This window comes from Passer domesticus, chromosome 3, assembly GCF_036417665.1.
Source record: "Passer domesticus isolate bPasDom1 chromosome 3, bPasDom1.hap1, whole genome shotgun sequence".
Taxonomy (NCBI): domain Eukaryota; kingdom Metazoa; phylum Chordata; class Aves; order Passeriformes; family Passeridae; genus Passer; species Passer domesticus.
The window spans coordinates 70,861,857-70,885,062 of NC_087476.1; the positions used below are offsets into that span (position 1 = coordinate 70,861,857).

Sequence of the window (23,206 nt, forward strand, 5' to 3'; positions counted from 1 at the left end):
AGGGGATGCCTGTAATCGTAGCAACTGATCTGGTTTGAAAACCAGATTGTTTTTCAGACATACAAGCACTTGAAGCAGCTGAAAGCCAAACCACAGTTTTATACCTAACAGCCTTGATGTTCCTTGAGGAATTGATACTGTCTTTTATGTCCTGAAATTTTTCTTTGAAACAAACTGAGACTATCAGAACCTATAAATTACTGTTCTTTATCCCAGTTCCACAAGCAAAAGAACAGGAAGGAGCCAAAAAAGTTGCAAGTTTCCAGAATGTGTCTAACTCTGAGGCTCATGACTTTCCATTTTTGAGCTCAGTTCACTCCTCTTTGAGGTATTTGGGTTTTTGTGTTTCTAGAACCACATCTGATGTGTGTTTCAGTAGAGGATGGCCTTCCAATGGCTGTAATTATGCTCACTGTGGGTTTTTTTGTGTGATAACTTACTGCTTGGTAAACTGCTATCCTGAGCAGAAAAAAAATGCTGGTTGAGAAGGAGCCTTATCCATCAGAATTTGGGAATACTTGGATTTGCAGCATAAGCTTGTTGAAGCAGAGCTACATAATTCTGCTGTAATGCATTTATTGGTAAGACATTCTTGTGCTTGGTTGTGCCAAACAAATGGTGGGCAACCAGCTGTTTTTCTGGAGTCGTCTGTGGGGAGACCTCTGCATGGCTTAGGAAAGGAGTTATTCTGGGCATGAGCCCTTTCTGTGTAGATTTGCACCCTGGTTGCTTCTTTGTCAGCAATCCTCAGTGGTCAAGCTGTTGCTACCTTCAGCCACAATGATTAGTTGCTGTTCTGGGTGTGTTGTAAAACTGAAGTGTTTTATGGAAATGAAAACTGATCCTAGAATACTTCTAGTATGTGGTTGTGTAATGTATTCTTCTTTCTGGCCTCTCAGATCTTGGAAAATGCTTTTCACACCCTGAGTTCTCAAAATTGAGTTCAAAAACATGCTGTGGTTTCAGCCTTTAATTCTAGAAGGCTGGGTGATCATTCAGTTAGGTGTATTTTATCCTTTTCAAGCGAGATTAGTCTTCAGTTTCAGTTTTCTCATTTCCATGTAGGTCAAATCATTCTGGCAGAGCACAAGTCTGTCCTCAAATCCTGATGTGTCAGGAAAATACAAAGAGCTCCATGTACTCACCCTGGCTTTCTCCTAAGCTCCCACAGGCTGATCTTGCTTTGTTCAGCTGGCACATTTTTTTTACCTTGATGGACTTTTGGCAACCCTCCAGTGTTAGATATCTTACAAATGAATTGGTCACATCTATACTAGCAAGGGTCAGAGTGAATGACTAAACTTGAATGAAGTGCATGAGATTATTTTCCTTCTACTGCACAAAAAAAAGTAAAAAAATATTTTTTCCTCAGATTTTGAAAGGACTAATTATTAGTGATAACATTTTCCTGTATTTTAATATTTAATCGTACTACACTTAATTATATTGCAGAAGTGAAGTGCATGTTCTCTTCCCTGTTCTTTGGTTTTATGAATAATTCTCTCAGAGTTGCTTGAACTTGCTAATTTTTTGAGAAGCAATATAAAAATTGTCATTTAAATCATCAGCTTATAGCACATACAAAAAAGTCCAGGGCCAGCCTTCTGTAAAAGACAGACACAAATGCTTGACTTCATTTACTATGTCCTCTCCCTTCTGGTTCGACTGCTGTAAAGCTGAGCACATGCACATAGTCTCTGTGGAACTGATGTCTGGAGTAAGGAACCAAAAAGGATTGATGTATGCACAGGTAAATGAAATTTTACAGTAAAATGCCAATCTGTCATTGAAGTCCAGCCAGTGCACTAAGGACTAAAGCAAGGCTCCATTAAAGATGAGAGGAAATTACTGGCAGGTGTTCTAGAACTGACTGCAAGAATTAGGAAGGAACCAACATGTATTTGAGCATCAAGCCTGAGCATTGTCTTTGTGGACTTGAGTCCTTTTACTAGATGTTTTTTGGAAATTCTAATCAGCAGGAATGAGGAGTTGGTCTTGTGTCAGAGCACTGGCCATGGCTCGGGTTACACCTTTAGACTGAAGAGGGACACTCCAGAGGCTCTGCAAGCAGTGAAGACACCAAATCCCCAAGGTGGTAGTGCCCAAGTCCATCAAGCATCTTTTGTTAATCAAGTGTATGTTTGCCAGATGTTGAAGAGCACACCCCTGATTTCATTCTTTGGAATAAATCCATAAAACGACCACATGAACTCCTTTGGTTGTTTCACATACCTTTTGTAGTAACACAGTTCCTCTTAGAATGACTCTTGCTCCTCGAGTTCAGCATTGATTGCACCCCCTGTAGTATAATTTTAACTCTGGCTGATTAAAATTGCCCAGCAAAGACAACTTGGAGGCATTTTAACCTGTAGAATTAGCTAAGCATGCAAATAATGTTCTGGCATCATCTTCTGTTTGTTATGCATGTGATGACAGTTTCCTTTAAACATTGAGGGTCTCTTGAATTCACCTTTTCTTTGCCTTACCAGCCTCCTTGGCCCTGTATTTTACAAAATATATCCCCTAAGAAAACTCGTAGTTACAGAAACTGCAGTAATAATATTCAGTATTTGTTGAAAGAGGTAGTAGAGAGAGTAAAGCCTTCCACAGAAATAAAATTTGATATTTCCATACCAAAAGATTAAAAAAAAAATACAAATAGTTACATAGACTGGAAAAAGGCATCTTTAAATCCTGTTTTTGTAGAGGGATCGGGAATAATTGTTCATTGTATTTTTCATTCTCCATCACTTGCAAACTTTTGGCAATACTTAATTTTGCACCTGGGATGAAGATGTATCTTCTCTTAAATTCAGTGTAGTACTGAAAGATCTTTAAACTTTTGGAAATAAATGTAACATTAATAGTAACAGCACCAGCATGGAGCATTTGTTTTACTCTTTTCAAGCAATATTTTCCCTCCTTCAGTTTGAGTACAATGTCTTCTGACTTGATTTCACAGAAGCATCTGCTGACCTAGAGCAGTTTTCGTTTTTTTGCTGTCGAGCAGTTAGTGTTAATTCATGTAGAAATCTGTGAAATATGAAGCAGAAGCAGTCCAGTTCATGTCCAGTCCAACTGGAAATGTCAGCCTAATAGGTCATGTTTTGTACTTGGCAGTGTTGAAAGGCAAGATGTTTATATTTGGATGACCTGAAGACTTTTAATTAATTTTCATATTGTATACCCCCAAAGTCTAAGGAGGAATGCATATCAGTGTGTGAGCAACACTGGGTTCACAGTGCAAATTTTCATACGTGGCAAACTGAACAGAAAACACTGGAATATACTGGATCTTTTCCCTCCATCTCTGAGGGCTCTGATCCTGTTTTTTCTCACACATTTTCTTTGGATTTTTCTATTCTTTTTTACTTGTATGTTTTGCTTGCTGCACACATTTTAGCAGATGCACAGGCAAAAAAAGACATGATCACCCATACTTTAGAATATTTTGCTGTGTCTTGAAAGGTTTTTCTTAGTGAGGAGAAAGGGATATTCTAGATGCTATTTCTGTTGATACAAACTGAAGGTCACAGAGAGTTGTGATGGGACTGGAACAGATATTTGAGGGCACAGAATTTGTCATCATGCTCCACAGAAAGGCCTTTGGGATGCTGCCCTGCTCCAGGCTCTCCTGCAGACTGCAGGGAATTGAAGCTGGCACTGTGTTCTTTCCTGGCTGAATGTTCAGGTGATGAACACAGCCAAATTCTTCTCCCATTTACAGTGACACAACAGGTCTGTTGGTCCTGGTGAGGAGGGAGATGTTGAACTGCAGTGCAGTCTCACATCTTCCTCTCCTGTCGAGTCTGTTTAGAAGTTGATGAAGTCAGCAGTCTGTGGGGTGATGCTGAACCTCTGGCAGAAGGCCTGTGCAAGATGTGTAACTTGCATCACAGGAGATGCCCTTGAAAGATGGTTTATGTACAAACTCAGTGGGGAGTAAGTTCTGCAACAGCCTAGGGAGAGTAAATTTTAAAAAGAAGCATAGATCAAGAAAAACTTACTTATTTTGAGAGTACTGGGGGGGGGGGGGGGGACATGGGCATCTGCCTCAGTTTTTATTAGTAGTGCCCTACATAGTATAGAAACTATATTCATGGATTTCAAATCCACAAGGGCTCAGCTTGACCATCTAGTGATCACAGCACAGGCTGAAAATGCAGAGACTGCATTACTGCATCTGCAGCTGCCTCATGACTTTTTTTTGAGGTAATATATCCTTTATAGAAAAATTTGCTCTACTTTGATCTAAAGCCTGTGTAATAGACTAATTAGAAAGCTGTTCTGTTCTTGTGATGTACTGCCACTAGTGCTGTTCATTAGAGATGTTTGATCCAGAGTAGCTTTTACTCCAGTGGGAGAGAGAACAACCCAGTAGATGTTATTTTTGGAACCTGCTTTCCAAGATAGTTTGCTAAAACCCAAATTTTACAAGTGCTCTGACACACTAAAATCTTTCTTTGGGTCCAGTATGTTAGTTGAGTTTGCAGACTGAGACTTGGATCAATTTGCTTAATGTGCCTTATGGAGCAAGACTCTTTAGAATTGCTTTTTGGTGAGTTTTTGTGGAGGCAGAAACTGTGGTCTCTAGTTTAGCTCAGCACAGAACCCATTAGAACTAGGACGCTAGATCAGGCCCTTTTGGCTTTATAGGTGATAGTAGTAAATGAGTAATGTACAGCCCTTTATTTGCTGCTGCACGTGGCTTACATCGAGTTTGTTGCTGTAGCTCATTCTTTCAGATTTTTCTAAGTGCATACAACCTTCAAACATACTTTGGATGTGAACTTGCAAGGCGTCCTTTGTTCCTCCTCTCCCAATAACTGGCAGCACACTCTCTCTTTCTCGCTGCCAAGGGACATACTGCCAGCAGAGAGAGGTGGAAGCTATAACAGAAGGAGATGAAGACAACGAAGGCTGCTGCTGTTGTAAGCCCGGGCACTTGCCTCACCTGCTGTCCTGCAATGCAGCCTTTAACCTGCGCTGGCTGACGTGGGAGATCACGCGCACCCAGTACATCCTGGAGGGATACAGCATCATTGACAACAACGCTGCCACCATGCTGCAAGTGTTCGACCTGCGCAGAATCCTTATCAGATACTATATCAAGGTAAACTCTTTGGTTGAGTGCACTTTGCTCCTAGGCGGGTTTGTCAAACACGATGCTGTTGGTCTATAGAAGAAAGAGCATTTGAAGTTTTTTGCTTTATGTTTATCCATCTGCTCTGTAGTCTGGTAGTCAGACTGACTTGATGTTAGATCACAGAACCATAGAATCATTTGGTTTGATCTTAGGATTATCCAGTTCCCACCCTTCTCCTATGGCAGGGACACCTTCCACTGGAATAGGGATAATTAATTAATGTCTTCCTTTGCTAAATTTAATTCTGATCACTTATACTTACAGTTAGTACAGAAAATGGCAGGCATGCTTCAGTGGACATCAAGAAGGTGAGTTACCATCGTGTAGGAATAAAATCAGACAAAGTATTCTTACTTATGTTCTTACGTTCTTACAACACTTCACTAACAGTTTGTTATTTTTTCTTGCCTTGGCCTTTCCACTGTTTCCTTTTTTTTTCCCCTGGAAAAGAAAAGAAAGGTATTAACAAGCATAAAGTTCTTTGGAAACTTCTGAACAGCTGTTTCTCAAATGTACTTTTTTGGTAGTGCAAACCCCCTTCTTACCTTCTGTTTTACACATATATCACAACACATTTGAAATTGGTTTATTACATTGATTACACATCAGTTCATTTACACCACTTTCATTATTGCATTTTTATTAAGATCACAATAACCACACATATACAAATTTGTCAAAATAATTGAACCTTACAGTCTGGCAAGACATCTTCATCCTCTGCCAAAACAATTCCCAATCCAGAAAATGAAGAATTTGTTGGGTTTTATAGTCTTCTACTGAAACAGCAGGAGCCAAGTGCTGCTTGCTGTGCCACTGGTACTGCCATGAAGCCAGTTGCTAAAGCTCCAAACCATCCCTGACATCTCCTTTTTACTTACATCTCTGCTATTGTAAAAATCTGTCAGCTTCAGAGAGATACCTGTTGTAAATAAGTTAATCACCATTTTTTGCAAATGAACCAATGTAATAAAAACAAGCTCATTGCCTTACAAAGCTGCTTTGATCATGCAGTTGATTACTTCTGAGATTTCGTAAATAATTTTGTAGGCAGTACAGCCTGGTAACCAACCTGCTTTGTTTAATAAACTAATTAGAAATAAAACTGCATGTGAGCATGATTTTTTTCATTTTAGAAGTGGTGTTTGTGGCTATAAATTGTTTTAAAGCAATGTAACTAAGCTAAAAAAACAAAACAAAAAAACAACTCTTCTTTAATGAGTATGTTGCTACAAATGGTTTGCTTTATTTTAAAAGGTAACTTGAATAACTGGAATATAAACTGGTGCAAGCTGGCAAATGACTCAGCTTTTGATGGAAAATGAGATTGAAAAAATCCTAGTCTAAGCTGCAATCAAATCAGCATCTTATTAGTTTAAAGCATTGAGTAATTTTGCTTTTTATACTGGAACTGGTTTTGTGCCTTAAAACGAATCAATATATGGAGGATTTGTGAGAAGTGTGATGTTCACCATATGGCATGTAAAAACTTAACTGAAAGGTAGTTTAGAGCTTCTGGTTCTGGACACACCTGAGAAGCAGCTGACCTAGGTAAGATGGCTTAGACAAACTTCCATCCCAGGTGGTAGAGGCGTGGTTAGCTGATCCTGTTTCGAGTAGAAGGGAGTGGGTTAAATGCTCTCCACGTCTCTGAGATGTGCAGTGGCTCCATCTCCACTCTACGCTGTTCATGTGCATTACTGATGGCTCTGAAAGCATGAAAATCAAGTCTCTTCTTGTTGGATTTAGCTGAGCCAGTATTATTATATTGCACTGACAGAGCTTCATTCTCAGAAGAGTCAGTCTTCATTGTCAGCCTGTCCATCTTTTTAATCTACTTCTCTTTTTAGGGAAGGACAAGCAGAAGATAATAATAACCTGTTGGCACCTTCAGTATTAGCCTGGGCTGGGGCTCCCTTTAGTGAAGGGAGGGTGCACTCAGGAAATCCCTTCTCTAGAATGTCACTTCCCAAAAGAAAGTTACCTTGATATTTTCTTCATGTATTTTTAAAATAATTAGTTTTTTTCCATGAACAGGGGCTTTAAAAAGATTTGGTAAAATCTTTAGTACAGCCTTGGAAAGTGAGAAGATTATAATATGTATTAGATCAGCTTTTGTCCTGTTTACTTAATGCTTGCTTCCAAATAAACAGTATCAGACAGAGAGGTGAGAATTGATTCCTTCCCCAGCTCTTTCTTCTGGGGGAATGTAAATCAAGACCCTGTGCAGTTTCACTGTGAAAATTCTAAAAGTCCTTCACTTTCTTTTTAACAGTATGAAAGTAATTGTAAGAAGAACTATAGGTAAGGCAGTATTCAGGTCACATAAAATACAAACTCAAAAATCACTTAGGCCGGACTTTCTGCAGGAGCTGCACTTCCATTGCATTGAGCATTTGGAGTGTTTCTGGTTTATTCTCTGTAGCTTACAATGTTGTAAATATTTACCATATTGTTTCAGAAATGCCATATAGCTGAGGATGCACTTGTGCATAAAACATATCTTGTAAGAATTACCAAGAGCAGAATTTAATTGGGTGACAGAAGATTTTGTTGTTTCTGTGTCTGATTTCAGGTCTGATTTTTTCCCCAGCTGAATCAGCTTCTTTGTAAACACAGATGAGGATAGTAAAAAAAGCAAACTCTATCTCAAAAATCAACAAAGAGAATGTATTGCTTTGTTTTAGTTCTTCTATCCTTCAAGAATAATTACTGTATTGGTCTTTTAAACAATGAGTTGCACTGAGGATCTTATTCCTAAATCATATTTATTTCATTTGCAGATTCATTGACAGCCTAGATATGCATACATTTCTTATTGTGGAAGGATTTTTATTCCCCACAAATAAAGTGGGTCAGCTCCTGTAGCCCTTCTGCATATATTTTGAAATAATTTCCTGCCCAACTACTGTGATATTTTTCCCTTGTGCCTCTTCCATCTCTTCTCAATATATTCTTATTTAAACATCTTTTAGTATTCAAGAAGTCTGTGTATTCGCTGAGTGCTGTGTTTTCAGCTCCTATTGTTTCTGCATGAATCTTTTTTAAGGAGTGTATTGTTCTCCACATGCCAAGAAATTAAGGGTTCATCCTGTCTATATCTGTCTGACTTGTCTTTTTCCTCTGAAGCTTGATTCTCCTCTTACTTGTGTACAATCTGAAAAATAAACTGTGGAGAACATCTGGGGTTTTTCAAAGGGCTGGTAGTGCTTCTGTCCTCTGTAATCCATCATATATTAATGATATAAATTTATTTGCTTAGTACTATTTCCATTGACTGGGTAAAGCAGAACTACATTATCTTCAGCCGTGTATACTTGCTCCTCGTTTGCTTTGGTATCCAACTCTAAATTAATATTATAAAACATTATAATGGGCCTTTCCTGCTGATAGAACACACTGGAACTTCTTAAGTTTCATATTCTTTTGAAAATATGCTCTAAGTTGTGTTTAGAATTTTTTTATTACTTTTTTTATTTAATTATTATTTTAATATGTCCAGACAGAGCAGTTAGAAAAACTGAGATACGTATGTTGCTATTTTCTAACATTTATATGTTTGGTTAAAGAGCTCCTGCTGTATGCTCCTCCCCCTTCAGTGCTTTAAAAGCAAACTCAGTTACATCAGTTATCAGCTTTTTAACCCAAAATGTAAGAAAATAATCTATTATTCTTTACCTGCTGCACTGACAGATAACAGACTTGTGTCATACACATCTGTCATGTCTCATCTTTGTGGCTAGTAAAGAATTAGGAAAGCATAATCGCCAGAAAGCAATAAGTCTGCTGAGGGAAAAAAGTGCCCTATTTTGAGGATGGGACCATCTACTACTGTTTTTTCAAAACATGCCTAAGCTATTATTGATATCACCTTCTCAGTGATAGACTCTAGAACCCCACTAGTACTGACATGTGTTTGAATGCTGGAACTCCCTATTCCTATCATTGTATGGATTTTCCTGGAAGGCAGAAGGATATTAAAAATATCTTTTTCTGTTGTCTGCTATTCAATATCAATTATTGCCATCTTTTTAACCTGAACACTTTGTGAAGCAATAATGATGCTAAGCAGTAAAATGTAAGAAATAGATATACTATTACAGCTCTTAACGTGGTCCTATTTAGCTTATTCTCTTCTGTGTAAAATATGTCTGTTTTAATCAGAATTCAGACTGACTAACATTTGCACATTTTGTCAACAGAGTATAATATACTTTACAGCAAGTTCTCCCAAAATCCTGGACTGGATAAAAGATGAATCCATCCAAAAGATACTGCAGCCTTATGCAAAGTGGCATTATATTGAGCGTGACCTTGCAATGTTTAACGTTAACATAGATGAAGATTATGTTCCGTGTCTCCAAGGGATAACAAGAGCTAGCTTCTGCAGTGTTTATCTGGACTGGATTCAGTTCTGTGCCAGGAAGAGGGTGGAGGTATGTGTCAGTTTTATTTTTTTTTAGTAGTCTCAGTTTTAGTTCTTGGCATATGAGTGAAATGGTGCATGGCTACTGTTCTACTTGCTCAGGATTCGTAGAATAAAATTTATTTCATATAAGCTTTTAGTTTTAATGTAAAAGGAAAACAGGTTTTGTGGAATGGAAAAATATTTTGGGAACTAACCTTGCGCAAAAACTGGAGTCTTAAGGAGCATCAGTCTTTGAATACATAACCAGTTCTTTACTGTGCAAATTTCCAACAATGTTAATTTTGTCAGCTCTAGAAAGCAGGGATGTATCAAGTGCTCACAGAAGTATTGCCAGAGCAGGCTCCATTCAGAGAATGTCATCAGTGCATTACAGTTCCTTCAGTGTTGACAGTGATTGGTACATTTGCCAAATGTCTGTGATGTCTGTGTATGCTTTTCAGAAATTTGCTTCTATTTGTGTACAGTTGCAGGATGGTAGGGGAGTGCATGGCACACTCCCTGCTGGCACAGGTCACCTCTGACAGCTCGTGACTCAAACATGAACCACACCACAGAAACGTGTGCAACCACTACAGCTCTGGAAGGTCAAGGGCAGATGTGCAGCTGTGCATTTGCATGCTCTGAGCCACTGAGATTACTGATGGTCAGCAGTTGTTTGTCAGAAATGCACTACTGTATTTCCATGGAACACTCAAAATAGCCCAGAGGGAGAGTACAGTTTCAAACAAGCATATTGCCTCCATCTAATTTTCTGATTATTGCTGATAGTAGCAAAAGTGGAGAAGCGTCTCTTTCCTGGCCACAATGTGCTGTATTTGTGCATTTTTCAATCAGGATCACAGAATGCACATCCCATTACTGACCTTAGCTGCTGTAACACCACTGACTCTTTCTTGAAACATCACCAAATATTTCTGCTGCACTTTGGTTCCTTCTCATGTCTCTGATGCTGAGTACCATTCCATCAGTTCCCCTGCATATCATTATATTGATAATGTTTTCACTGAATTGTCTTCTGAGGCATTTCCAAAACACCATCTCCTCCTACTGGGACTACTTCACTTCTTTTATTTCTCGTCTCCATGTCTCAGCTCCCAAGTTCTGACACACAAAGAATTGCACAGTGTGGGGAAAGCCACTGTTAATTGATGCCTTTCCACTTGTTCTCTGCCTTAGATTTTCAAATTCAATTATTGATTTAGGGATGTCAATAGACTTGAAACATGTAAGTTATACTTCAAAAGGCAAATTAATGCCTGCACTGATGCCATACACATTTATCTTTTTGTTACATGTTTTACCTTTGTTTTTTAATTCACTGACTGTAGAAAAGCACAGTTCATGTAGGAGGTGGGATAAAAAAAATGAAGTTCACTGTACACATAAGCCAGAAATCAATATATTTTCTAGAAGGAGCTACATTCTCCGTTATAATTGGCTTCAGTTTTAGAGTCAAAGCTCTAAGAAATCACTCATTGCATGGACTGAAATAATAATATGTATCCTCCTGAAGATTAACATGCATGAGGAACATGTTTGTTCCAGTTTTTTCCTCCTGCTTGGTAGCAAAGTTGTCTTTGTGAAAATTTCATTAGAAAACCTCTCCTGAGCTACTAAACATAAATGCAATATTCTGAGTGCTTGTTAAAATGGGTAGTCAGTGTCATCAACTATTTAGATAGTTATTGTTATTCACTGAAAGTGTGTGCCTCTGAACTTTTCCAAAGATATTGTACTTCTGAAATCTGTGGTAAGGTTTCATAGGACCTGTGGTCCATGAAGAGGGTTTTGGCTGTCTCCAATTGCAGTGTCTCCCAACAACAAGGAACCTCCTCCAGTTTAGAATGTCAGGTCTAGGAGGAGTGGAAACAAACAAAAACCCCACAATAAAACATCACCATCACCAAAGCTCATTTCCCTTGGGATCTCAGTACCTGAGAATGGAATGTTCTGTTTCCAGCCAATGGGCAAAACAAGCTTGCATTTTGCAAAAATCCTCTGATGGTGATAGTCTTCCTTCTTGGTCTGTTTAATTGCAAAGAATGTTTTGGTGTGCAGGTCCAGCTACATGCAAATGTTATGAATGTTACTATTTGTGGTGCTTTTAAATGTGATGTTTGCACTTAAGAGTAACATGCTAATCTTCAAACTTCGTAGCACCTGGACAGCGATGAGGATTCTCCTCTAGTGACACTTTCCTTTGCCTTGTGTATACTGGGTCGGAGAGCTTTGGGAACTGCATCTCACAATATGGCCATCAGGTAATCTTCAGGAATCCCTTTTTCCTCATGTTAAAACAAAGACCTTTGTATTTTTTCACACAATGTAGGATCTCAAGAGAAGATTAGATCAAGGTGAAATCTCATTCCTCCATAAAATGTTTTCTGTCATCCCTGGTCATCTTTTTCTTTGTGGTTGGCTAAATAGCTAATGCCACTCTTTATTTCTGTAGGGCAAAGCAGAATTTTTGATTGAAAGAATGGGTGCCAATGGTTATTGCTTGTGTTTACTCATGCCTGGCTACTGGAATGCTGTCCTTCCTCTGGCATTCCAGTAGAAGCAAGAAATCTACAGAAGAGGAAGAAACTGCTGTCATCTGAGTTGTAGTTAGCTAAATAATAATAAATGTGTAAGGGTTCTCCTCTGTATTCCTCAGGGCTGTATTCCTGTTCATTGTGCCACTTCATTCAGGCACCTAAGGAAGGGAGAACTTCTGATCTCCTGAGGCTGCAGCTTTGTCTGCTCTCAGTCTACCTTGCTCATTTGTTCATTCATTCTAAACACTTCTTCCTAGGAATCTGGTTAATTAAAATATGCTTCATTGAGATGGTTTCTAAATATGCTCTTCATCTTATATTTTCATTAGGGATTCTTCCATTTTCACTGGGAGTTCTGAGTTGTTTGGGTTTTATACAGTATAATTTACACTGTGCTATAGATGAGGCATTTTATTAATGAAATAATGATTATTTTAATTGAGTTTAACTTCCAACATAATTTTAGGCGTTTATTACATTTATTTGAACCCTCTGTGTGCACAGGAGTTTAGTAACAATGGAGAAGCTGAATAAATACAGCTTCTAAGTGACCTTGCTCTGTTGGCACAGAATGGTGAGCAAAGCTACCTAGACCTCTATCAACAGCTCCTTAGAGAGGATTTGTCTTACTAACAAGCAAACAGAGACAGCATATGTGATTTTGAATGCCTTTTGTTAAAACAGTCTTTTTAAATATTCATTCTAGCTTTGTTATCTGTTGGGACATTTATAACATTTTGCTTTATGTCTTCCATGCAAAATGTTTGTGGCTCACGTGGCTTATTTCTTGTTGTGCTGCTGATTTCTGCTTTCTAAAGTGGTTTTTGTCATCTCTTTTCTACCAGTCTTTGCACATTCCCTTCCTATAGTAGTTTTTTTCTAGGCTGCATTTCTTCTCCCTTCATTTCTATTCACTCAAATTAGTGTGATGTTAGGTGAATCATTGGTATTTTTTAAATAGTCCTGGTTTTTTGATGATCAAAATTTTAGAGTTGGGGAGCGTGATGGGAAAGTTTATGTGCATTTATGATATTTGTTTGAGAAAGGATTAAAGTGACTTTTGATCTGTGCCTGCAATAGATAGGTCACAGCGATATTAGGAATTCATCTGAAAATAACATAAAAGCTTCCTAAAACTGTCATCACATTGCATGTGCTTTCCATTGGGTCTTAAAATCATTACAATGCTTTGGCCCTAGTACAGATACAATAACAATGTCCCCTATTTGTACTGGCTTACATGGTTAGCAGCGAATACAAAGGGATAATATTATCAGAGACTTTCCGAAGTTTAACATGGAAAGTATGAATATTGAGGATAATTATTTGTATAGTGTTCTATAAAGATTTTAATAATAATTTCTGGAGTCAGCTATACCATGTCTTTTCAAAATCTGGCAAATAGCAATGAACTGAATTACTTCCTTTCTTTTGATAAGTGGACTCTCCATATTTAAAAATACTTTTCTTGGGGAGCGAAGGGCTGCAGAAAGGCAAAAACTGGGGTAGTCATCTGAGATGCACAGCTCTGTCCCCTTTTTTTATCTGTTCTATATAATCTTCAATTAAGCCCTGGTTTTCTTTTTAAGCCAGTGCTCCAGGGCAGTATCAAATCATTGTATTTTTAAAATGTATTTTGTGACATGAAAGGGACTAAGTGGAAGCTTCTGTTCGTATCTTTTCCAATGCTACTTCACAAAAGCTTTCCCTGGAAAAGTTTCACTGTGGAAAAACTATGTCACTTCCCCACCTGGCTAAATTACCTTTAGTGCATTTCCATTGTCAGACGAATCTGGAGAATTAGAAAGGAATCTGAGTAGCACAGTTGAAGTTATAAATTGCTGCAGCTACAAAACACAACTTTAGCTTGGTAAAATACATTTCCTGTCTTTCAGAACGTACATATCTTAACTGACAAAAACAATTTAGTAGAAATTATTAACTAAGGAGCAAGGTGGATACCCACCTCACATCGACACCTTTATCAACAGAAATATGCCAAAGACATTCACTTGAGCATGAAGGGCACCCTACTTAGAGTGTTTATTGCTTCAGACAGATCTGCACAACTTGTTTAAACACAAATGAGCAGCCAGTCAGTGAGACTCCAATAGGAATACAATTACACACCAAGCATGCCAGGGGAAGGAGACTTTGTCCAAGGTGTGCAATGCTGATGAGGCCAGAAGTAGATGCTCCCGAGAATTGTCTTTAGGCACTCCTCTCTCTGTGGTTGGCAGAGCACAGCAGCTCTCACCAAGGGTGATCTCGAGTGTTCTGCTGGTCCTTGCCTCCAGCTCTCACACTGCTGCAGGTCGGCATTCAGTCACGAGGCAGAGGTACTTGAGGTCGCCAGAAGTGGGAGGAACATTTCCTTGAGTGATGCTTCACAGTCCTTTTCTTTGAAAAGGTGACACGATATTTTGGGAACCTAATGGTGCTGAAGAGGGTTTTCGTTTTCTCAGGAATGGTCAGAGCAGGCAGTCCCTCCGCCAGATGTGTGCATGAGAGGAAGATGTACCACATGTATGAGGTTGGAACTAAATGATCTTTAAGGTCTCTTCTAACCTAGGCCATTCCATGACCCTGGCTGTTGGGGTGTGGCTCATTTTGTCAGAGCTCAGGGCTCCTAACACGTTTTATCACACTCAAACGCTGGATTACAAAAATAGAGATGTAGAGATTTAGATTACTCTGGTAAGCCCTGAGAATTTACCTTGAACATCATCTCAGGACTTTCTATTAACTTTCTCTGTGCAGCATCTTGTGTACAACATTGCTAGAGCAGTTGGGATGAGTTTGAGGTGTAAGGGTCAGGTAGGCATCGTGCTCTTCTCACTGTATGAAGCGTTTCAGGTGTTCAGTGGAAGCAAACCAGCCAGGAATCTGCTGTGCTCTGCAGTTCATGTTTCATTCTCGGAGGTGACTATGCAGATAGAAGGAAACTTCCTCTGGACTAAATCTAGTCCTTGCTGTGTCTTGGAGGAGTGACAGTCATCCAAATGCTGTGCAGTGGAGCAAAGGTAATGTTACCATGGGCTGTGCACTACAGAGTTAAGAGTCAAGTTTACATTGTGTATGCAAACTATCAATTTGCACTCATTTACACATGATTTTGTCTAATCTATTAATCAGCAAATGTCACTGTGTAAACCAAGATTTTAAATGCTTTTATATAATGTATGTAAATAATTATTCACTGTACCTGTTCATGTAAATGTCAGTAGAAACCTAACATTAACACTAGATTACATAATAAATGTGTTCATTAAGGAGGCAGAACATTGCAATGCAAATTACTTGCTCTTTTAAACTGTCATTAGCAGGCATCCTGCACAAAATGCAATTTGAAGAATGACATGACATTACCATTAATTTATTCAAATATGGGTGATATGTTTAGTTGTGTACTTGTTAAAAATTACAGAATAATTCTATTCAGCTACTAAAGCTACTAGTAAAGAAATATTAGGTAAAAATTTCAAATTTGGAAAAATACAAGTGTCTCAATAAAGCGTCTCTCATCAGATACTTCCAACACTACCAAGACTGGCTGCTCAGGTTCTCCAAGCTCAGTTTGGACAAAGGGTCATTCCAAGGAATGCCTTTGCCTGAGGAACTGCTGCTCACTTTGAAACCCAGGGAAGAAGCTGGCCCCACTTGTCTCTTCCCACCTGGTCACCCCACTGCACTGCCCAGCATCTGAGGGAAGGGTAGACACAGAGGGCATGGCCATGGCACCACAGGGTGCTGCACTGCTGGTGCTGCACTGCTGGTGGGTGTCCAAGCAGACAGTGCAACTTGATGTCTGCCAGAGCTGAGCAGGGCAGAAAAGTTTGACTCTTAGCTCACAACCACTGTCATCTAAAATATCCAATTAGAAGGGCTACCACTGAAAATATTTCAGGTGAACTGTGACATTCAGGTCATTACTAGCTCACAGACATGCCTATCCCTTTATTCCTTAAATAAACCTACAGTTAACATTGGAGAAGGTCTGCAAATACACACAGAGATATCCAGCTCATTAGTCTGCATCCATACTGTTTTCAGGCTGGCACTAAATGCTTTTAGTTTCAGCTGTCAGAGCAGCATAAGGATTGCAGTAGGAGGGAGTATTTGCTTTGGCACTGTTGCCCTCCCTCTGGTGTTTGTGGTACTACTTAATCCCCTCTTTTCTGCATCTTCAAGGGGCTGACGGTTCCCACGCACCTACCAGCCTTGTTCTAAAATAGCTTGCAGTTGTGACAGCAGCTTTTCAGGTTGTTAGCTCAGAGGGTTGGAAATGTTGCCAGATAGCGTAGTTATGTCTCTTACAGATTAATGTTGTTTTCTTTGACATGTAATTTTACCTTAACTTGTTTTTAAAATATTTTGAACCAGCCTGTAACTACAGCAGATTACTAATTGAGGTATGTTAAAAGTGGGCCAAGAAAACAGCAACAACCTTGAGTGAGGCCTGAGATCAAAGTGGTTGAGAGTCAGGCCTGAGATCAAAGTGGTTGACTTTTACAGCTTCGTAATAATCTCATTAGTGTCTTCAGGAGAGAGCATAACAATGGGAAGAATAACAAGAGCTGTATCTTATATGGATTAAGGAGGCTGCGTGTTACAGAAGTAATGGCTTGAGATAGTGTCACATTATAGGCAGAATGTACCCAAAAGCCTCATTACAATTGGCAGGAGAATAAAAGATGCCCATGGTTTTGTGAATACAGCAATCTCCTCCAGACCACTCTGGTGGAAAATACAATACATAAAATAATTGACTCTCAGCCTCTCACAACTACTGCCACCACTGATTTGCTCCTTGTAGCAGTCTTGTTTGCTCTTAAAAATCCCCTGAGTTAGAGAACTTATTATGCAGGGGGATGCCAAATGGATGAGCCTCCCCTAAGCCCAGGGAGAGCTGTACACGCTTCTCCTCGCTCCCTCTGCTGATGCTGGACTGCAGTTTGCATGGCTGTCCTAGTCCTGGCCATGCCTTCAGCACATCCTGCTGTTCACAGCAGCCTGTTTGGCTGGTGCTGATGCCTGTAAGGCACTTTGATGTGGATGCAAACTCTCTGTCTGCTCTGGTGTCCAGATTTGACTCAGAGAGCCTCCGTAGATGTAAAAACCCGTTCTCTCTCCTGCCTACTCCTCCCTTTGTCCCAGCCAACTTTTCAGAGCAAATACAGGGGGTGCTATGTGAGGAGAAACTATGCTACAGATCATCATTAGATGCAGCTTTTAACATTTCATCCTGGGAAGAATATTTAGGTAGAGAAGTTGTTTTGTTTGGTTTTTTTTTCCAGGCAAGGATTCAGCTGTGTATGCTGATGTTGTCTGGTGGGTGGGCAAGTGAGAGCAGTCTTCCTGACATGTAGCTTTTTCAAAGGGGGTGACAGTCACATATTTCACCATGCTGGCTGCACTCACCATTCTTCCCCCATCCTCGTTCTAGGGCTTTCCTAGCTATTAAGCAGGGTTTGAGTATATTATCATTCTGTGGAGATGATGGATTGAAGGTCAGTAGGGACCAGGACTCAGTCCTTAAGGACACATATGAACTCCCACTGAAATCAGTGCTTGCATATCCTGAACATCTGAGTGTCTGTCTCACATAGGCATGTTTTAATACATAACTTAGACACTAATAAATGCAAATCAGTTAAAAATTCATAAAAATTTCTCTGTACTCTTTATGTTCCCAGCATGACAGCAGCCCTGCCTTTCTGGCTAGTTTTGGTCCCACTGCTTAGTTGATTTGTATTACATGATGCTTTCATGGAGAAAATCAGTATCGAGTTGTTTCTCTGGTAACAACATATGTATTTCCACTTTAATTTCTAAGACATGCTACCCACCAAGAGCAAAATTAGAATGCCTTTCAGCTGAAGCTGGCCAGGCATTCTCCCAGTCTCTTCTTCATCTGTCTGAGAAGAGGATATATTGAAAAGATTTTTTTTTTCTTTTTTATAAGATAATTAAGAAAGCTCAATTATGTGGAAAAATTATGTGTCCTCTAGAGAAAGGCTGAGCAGTAATGAAAACTACTAACATCTTAATACAGCTTCTCCCCTGAGTCTTTACAATCCAAAAGATCAATTGTAAGAGTGAGTAAAATCTTAGCAGGTAGATGAAACTGTATCCTGTGGGTTTTCAAGATATGCCTGTTTTTAATAGATGGTTGTGTTTTCCTTAATTTTGATATCACTTCTTCAGAGCACCATTGGGATACCAGTCACCTACAAGCATTATACAAGTGACAGTGGCATAGGAGTTTTGTAATTCAGGGTGCAGATCAGAGCTAAAGGGTCATGGTTTCCTTTCACAAAGCTCTTGCACAACCATCTTCTAACAACTACCTGATTTTGTAGCTTTTACCTTGTGTTTATATCTCACAACCGGGTAAACCATCATGCAAGGCCAGGCAGAACTGCCTGCATCTAGTTCCTTATGTTAGAATAAAGAAACCCAGTGTGTATTTGCTTTAGGGCTCATTGTTTGACTAGGAAGCACCTGTTGGTTGATTCCTGCTCTCACCTGGTTTGCTGAACAGCTCTGAAATTTAGTATTCTCAGTATATCTGCTTTAATATTCACATTTAGGTTTGAATGTTGTGAGAAAGGTCTTAGATTTCCTAAAAGTATTTTTTTCTATTATTATTTTTCACCTACAAGGAGAAGTGAAGTGCTAACAGGACTGATCAATAAACTTTCAAATAAGGAGGCAGCTTCTGCTGGCTGCACAGGGAGTGCAGCTGGCACTCTGACCTGGTCTCTTTGGCACAGCTGCAGAGAAGCAGCAGTGCCCTAAGGCACCCTGTGACTTAGTCACCCATCCTGAGGGCATCCTTCATTCCATTCATCTCATAGCCAGTCATTTACAGAGCACACAGAAGGAAAATTGCCTCTCCCAAGGAATGTTTTTTTGTCAGAGAAATGTGATGTGACCCCTGCTTTACACCCACCGCAGGCACTCGCCGTGGGCTGGAGGGTCACCTGTCACTGCATGGGTCAGCACAGGGCTGGTGACTGACAGATCTGGCTTGGAGAGATGGGAATGGCTTCTGGGAGTGACTGCCGCCTTTCTCTTACAGCTTGGATTCCTTCCTTTATGGGCTCCATGCACTGTTTAAAGGAGACTTCCGCATAGCAGCGAAAGACGAGTGGGTCTTTGCAGACATGGATCTGTTGCATAAGGTTGTTGCCCCAGCAATCCGAATGTCTCTGAAGCTACACCAGGTGGGGCATTTATTTATGTATTTATTTTTAACATTTACTATTGTGTCTGTTTTCTTATGAAAATGTGGAATACTTTAGCAACTGTCCAAAGGAGGGGGAAAAAAATAAATGAGGTATTTGCCACCTTATTCTAAGAAACATCCTTCACCAAGATGGAAGAGTTTGGACTTATTTATTTTGCATCACTTGATGTTCTTTTCTGAAGCCTCTGCCTGCCCCGTTTGAAACCACTTTGCAGAGCTTGACCTTACATTTTTCATCAAAAGAAAGCAGAAAATCTTGTCATATTTTACTTGTGTGGATACTATAAAGGTGGTTTCTAAATTGAAGGGAAATCCATTGATTATGCTGATTTCAATGCTAATTTCAGGTCCGACTATGTATAGCTTGGAGTTGATTTTGTTCCTCCTGTGGCACATTATGATTTAGTATCATATACTTTTATCATTAATGATATTTATAATTGTTCTGGATGTTACTGAACTGCTGTGAATTTGTATCTGCTTCTTTGACACAATAATTTTATGATGTTATCGCTGGCCGTGGTGCTGCTGGATGAAATTTCAGTTTTGTGGTATTTGTTGATGGATTCCCAGTCTGTGCTATTGTTTGTGTTGTTTTGTGAATAAAAATCAAAATTTCCACAAGAACTGTGGACTGTCCTAGGTGATATCTGCCGGGGTCGGCTGTTACTTGTCTCTGCCCCAGCACGGGAAAAGGTGGTTCTGGGCAGGCCGCGCTCTCGAAGAAGGAGTCTGGACTCTTGCTTTTTGGTCTTCAGTTGAGTTTATTATTTCTTATCTACAAAGTTTTTCTGTCTGTCCAGCCGAGGTCTGATCAGCAAGACAGCCAAGGGCACTCTCTCCCGCCCACAGGGCGGTTGTCTCTTTTATAGTGAAAACTACGTATTAGATATTTACCTTTAATTCCCAATACTTTCTGCCCTTGTTGGCAAGTGCACTTTCTCTATGAACCAATCCACACGTGCCAACATCATCCTGAACATGGATGCCAAGGAGAAGAAAGAAGAAGGACAGGGCACGCCCAAATTCCTCCATCTTGGGACTCCTGATCCATGCACAGAATTCTAGACCCCCCTGTACAACACATAAAACCCCCCTGTACAGTGCATTATAACTCAAGTTCTAGCAAGTGAATGTCATCCCCTCGCCATTCAAGCCTGAAATTCTCTCATTTCCTCACATTCAAGTGTCATTTCTTTAGAAGGATCAAAGTGAAGCCACCAGGTACTTTTGGCAACATTCCAGGACCTCTGAGCCCCCCAAGGGTTGTCTCGGTAGCTCTGGACATCCAGAATGATGTACTGAGTTCCCACAATATCTCTCTCCAACTTACCCAAAAGCTCTGCCTCCCATAATTTCACACTCCATTAAAAAAAAAAAAAAGAATAAGCTGGTATTCTCCAAGTGTCTTTGTCCAGTGTAGTCATGAGACCAGAACAGGTTACAATAAAACTGAAATTGTACCTTTCTATATCACTGTTAAATGAACCTCCCAAAAGACACTCTTTATCAAGTGTCAAGTCACTTGGAGGGGGCCAGCTGTTTGGAAAGCCAGTATTTTGTTTACTCTCAATATTGTGTTTTCACTAATGTACCTGACCTGTTCAATACTTTTTCCTGTATGACCAGGACCAGTTCACGTGCCCAGATGAGTATGAGGACCCAGCAGTTTTGTACGAAGCCATCCAATCCTTTGAAGAAAAGGTTGTGATTTGTCATGAAGGGGACCCGGCCTGGCGCAGTGCAGTCCTGTCCAACAGGGAGGAGCTGCTGACTCTCAGACATGTGGTAGATGAAGGAGCAGATGAATATAAAGTTATCATGCTCCACAAAAGCTACCTGAGCTTCAAGGTGATCAAGGTACATATGCCATCTTTCTAATGCTGCAGTAATTTAGGGCTGTGGTAACTAATACTATGTCTGAGTAATGTGGCCGAAAGGAGAAGTTAATTGTAGTTTTTAAAGTAGGGACAGGAGGCCAAAAGAGCTCTCTTCAGCTGACCTCCATTTTGCTATCCATGTTTGTGTCTCTGAAATAACATTCCAGGCTTTACCAGGGAGTAGCTGCAAAAGTTCATAAAAAGCTGTTGGTGCAAAGACATCATGATGTGTTTGCACACTCAGCCACTGCCATCCTACTTAGATCCTGTAGTTCTGCATCTCTAGTAACAACTGTTTTTTGCACGATCTGCATGTTTTAACTCACCTGCAGGTCAACAAGGAGTGTGTCAGAGGGCTTTGGGCTGGCCAGCAGCAGGAGCTGATTTTCTTACGCAATCGTAACCCGGAGAGAGGAAGCATCCAGAACAATAAACAGGTGTTGCGGAACTTAATTAATTCTTCATGTGATCAGCCACTGGGATATCCAATGTATGTTTCCCCCTTAACCACCTCGTACCTTGGGACACACAGCCAACTGAGGAACATTTGGGGGGGACCTGTCAGTTTGGACAACATTAAAAAGTGGTTCAAATCCAAGTGGTTAAGGTAGGTGTTAAATTTTGGCTATGCTGATAAGAGACCCTGCAGTCTCAGTTTCCTGTATTTTCTGTTAAAAGAGAATAATTCTGTATTGTTATCTATGAGTAAAAAAATTAATTGCAAGTAACTCAGAATTTAACAAAATAGTGGTGCAAATAGAACAGAAAGAAAATCCATTAACTCATTCATGACAAAGTTTTCTACATGCTCAACAAGAGTCATTCAAGTCACACTGCACTACAGACACTTTCCCATTCCATGGAATTTCACTGTTTATGCCATCTAAATAAGGGTATCTTTTCTGTAACTCTGACCATGAGTAAATGTGCTGGTGGATTTTGGTGAGTTATGCTCCGAAGCTTTGGAAGTTAGATATTCACTCCCAAGTTAGTGTTCTTGACCAAAGCACACCTGAAAATGATCTTGCTGTTCACCAAAACTGCCTGACTTCCCCCAGCTGTGCATGATCAGTACCTGACACTGCATCTCCCAATCCTGCTTGCACTTTTCACACAGCAATTCACACACCCTTTCCCTGCCCTCATTCCCTGCCCTATTGCCACTGTAGCTGAGGAAAGGCAGGGCACCATGGAGACACAGTGGGAGCCAGCTCGCATACCAAGACCTGTGTTAAAATGTCAATATTATATCTAGTGGCTTAACATGCTAGATTCCCACCATGCTGCCCATCCCTCTCAGCTGTCTCCAGCCCATTCCTCTTTGCTACTTGGCAACCTCATGCAGAAGCTAATCTTGGGAGACCACTGTGACATTAGATAAAGAGCCCTAAGGTTATTTCAGGGTTCCAAAGCCAATAAACACAGCGAAGGGTCATATACAATTGGCTTGTGTCCTATACAATTTTGTTCCAAGAAAGCTTGTCACACCATCATCTTTGCCATCTCGTAAAATATCAGAAGACCTGCAGTGGTGTCAGAGAGAACACTCTTTGAGGGCACCTAACACTGGTGACACAAATTTTCATGTGCAACAACCGTCTGACCCTGTGTGTGTTTCTGCAAACAGAATGCGAAAGGACTGCCATGCAGCAGCTCACCATGAGAGAGGCAATGTTGAAGAGGTGGATAGTGCAGGGGGGTCTTCATCTAGCAACAATTCCACAGGGAATTCAAGCCAGAGCAGTAGCTCACAGCCCACCAGGGATGGAACCCCTCAGCTGCAAACTTCATCTCAAGAGGTCCACCAGCGGGCAGGTATTTGCACAATTTACTTGCCTTTCTCTGGAGTCTTCTCCTGGGGGGTCACATGGGCAGATGCCTTTGGGGTGTCCTCAAATGCAGTGGAAAACTAATTTTAGAAAGAGAGTGCAGATTTGTCTCTCCTAATGACCAAGAACGTGT

General features: G+C 40.1%; 1 protein-coding gene across 6 annotated transcripts in view; it reads left to right on the forward strand.

The window, feature by feature from the left end:
- PCNX2 (pecanex 2) overlaps nucleotides 1-23,206 on the forward strand; it is a 151,393-nt gene that overhangs the window by 118,945 nt on the left and 9,242 nt on the right. For 5 of the 6 annotated variants that reach the window (XM_064413825.1, XM_064413826.1, XM_064413827.1 and 2 more), the window contains 7 exons: nucleotides 4,860-5,113; nucleotides 9,349-9,582; nucleotides 11,733-11,836; nucleotides 19,197-19,341; nucleotides 20,994-21,224; nucleotides 21,577-21,851; nucleotides 22,872-23,059. In XM_064413825.1, the coding sequence (XP_064269895.1) occupies nucleotides 4,860-5,113; nucleotides 9,349-9,582; nucleotides 11,733-11,836; nucleotides 19,197-19,341; nucleotides 20,994-21,224; nucleotides 21,577-21,851; nucleotides 22,872-23,059 (1,431 nt within the window). The remainder of the gene's footprint in view (nucleotides 1-4,859; nucleotides 5,114-9,348; nucleotides 9,583-11,732; nucleotides 11,837-19,196; nucleotides 19,342-20,993; nucleotides 21,225-21,576; nucleotides 21,852-22,871; nucleotides 23,060-23,206) is intronic. The other variant, XR_010358915.1, reaches the window with a different exon arrangement.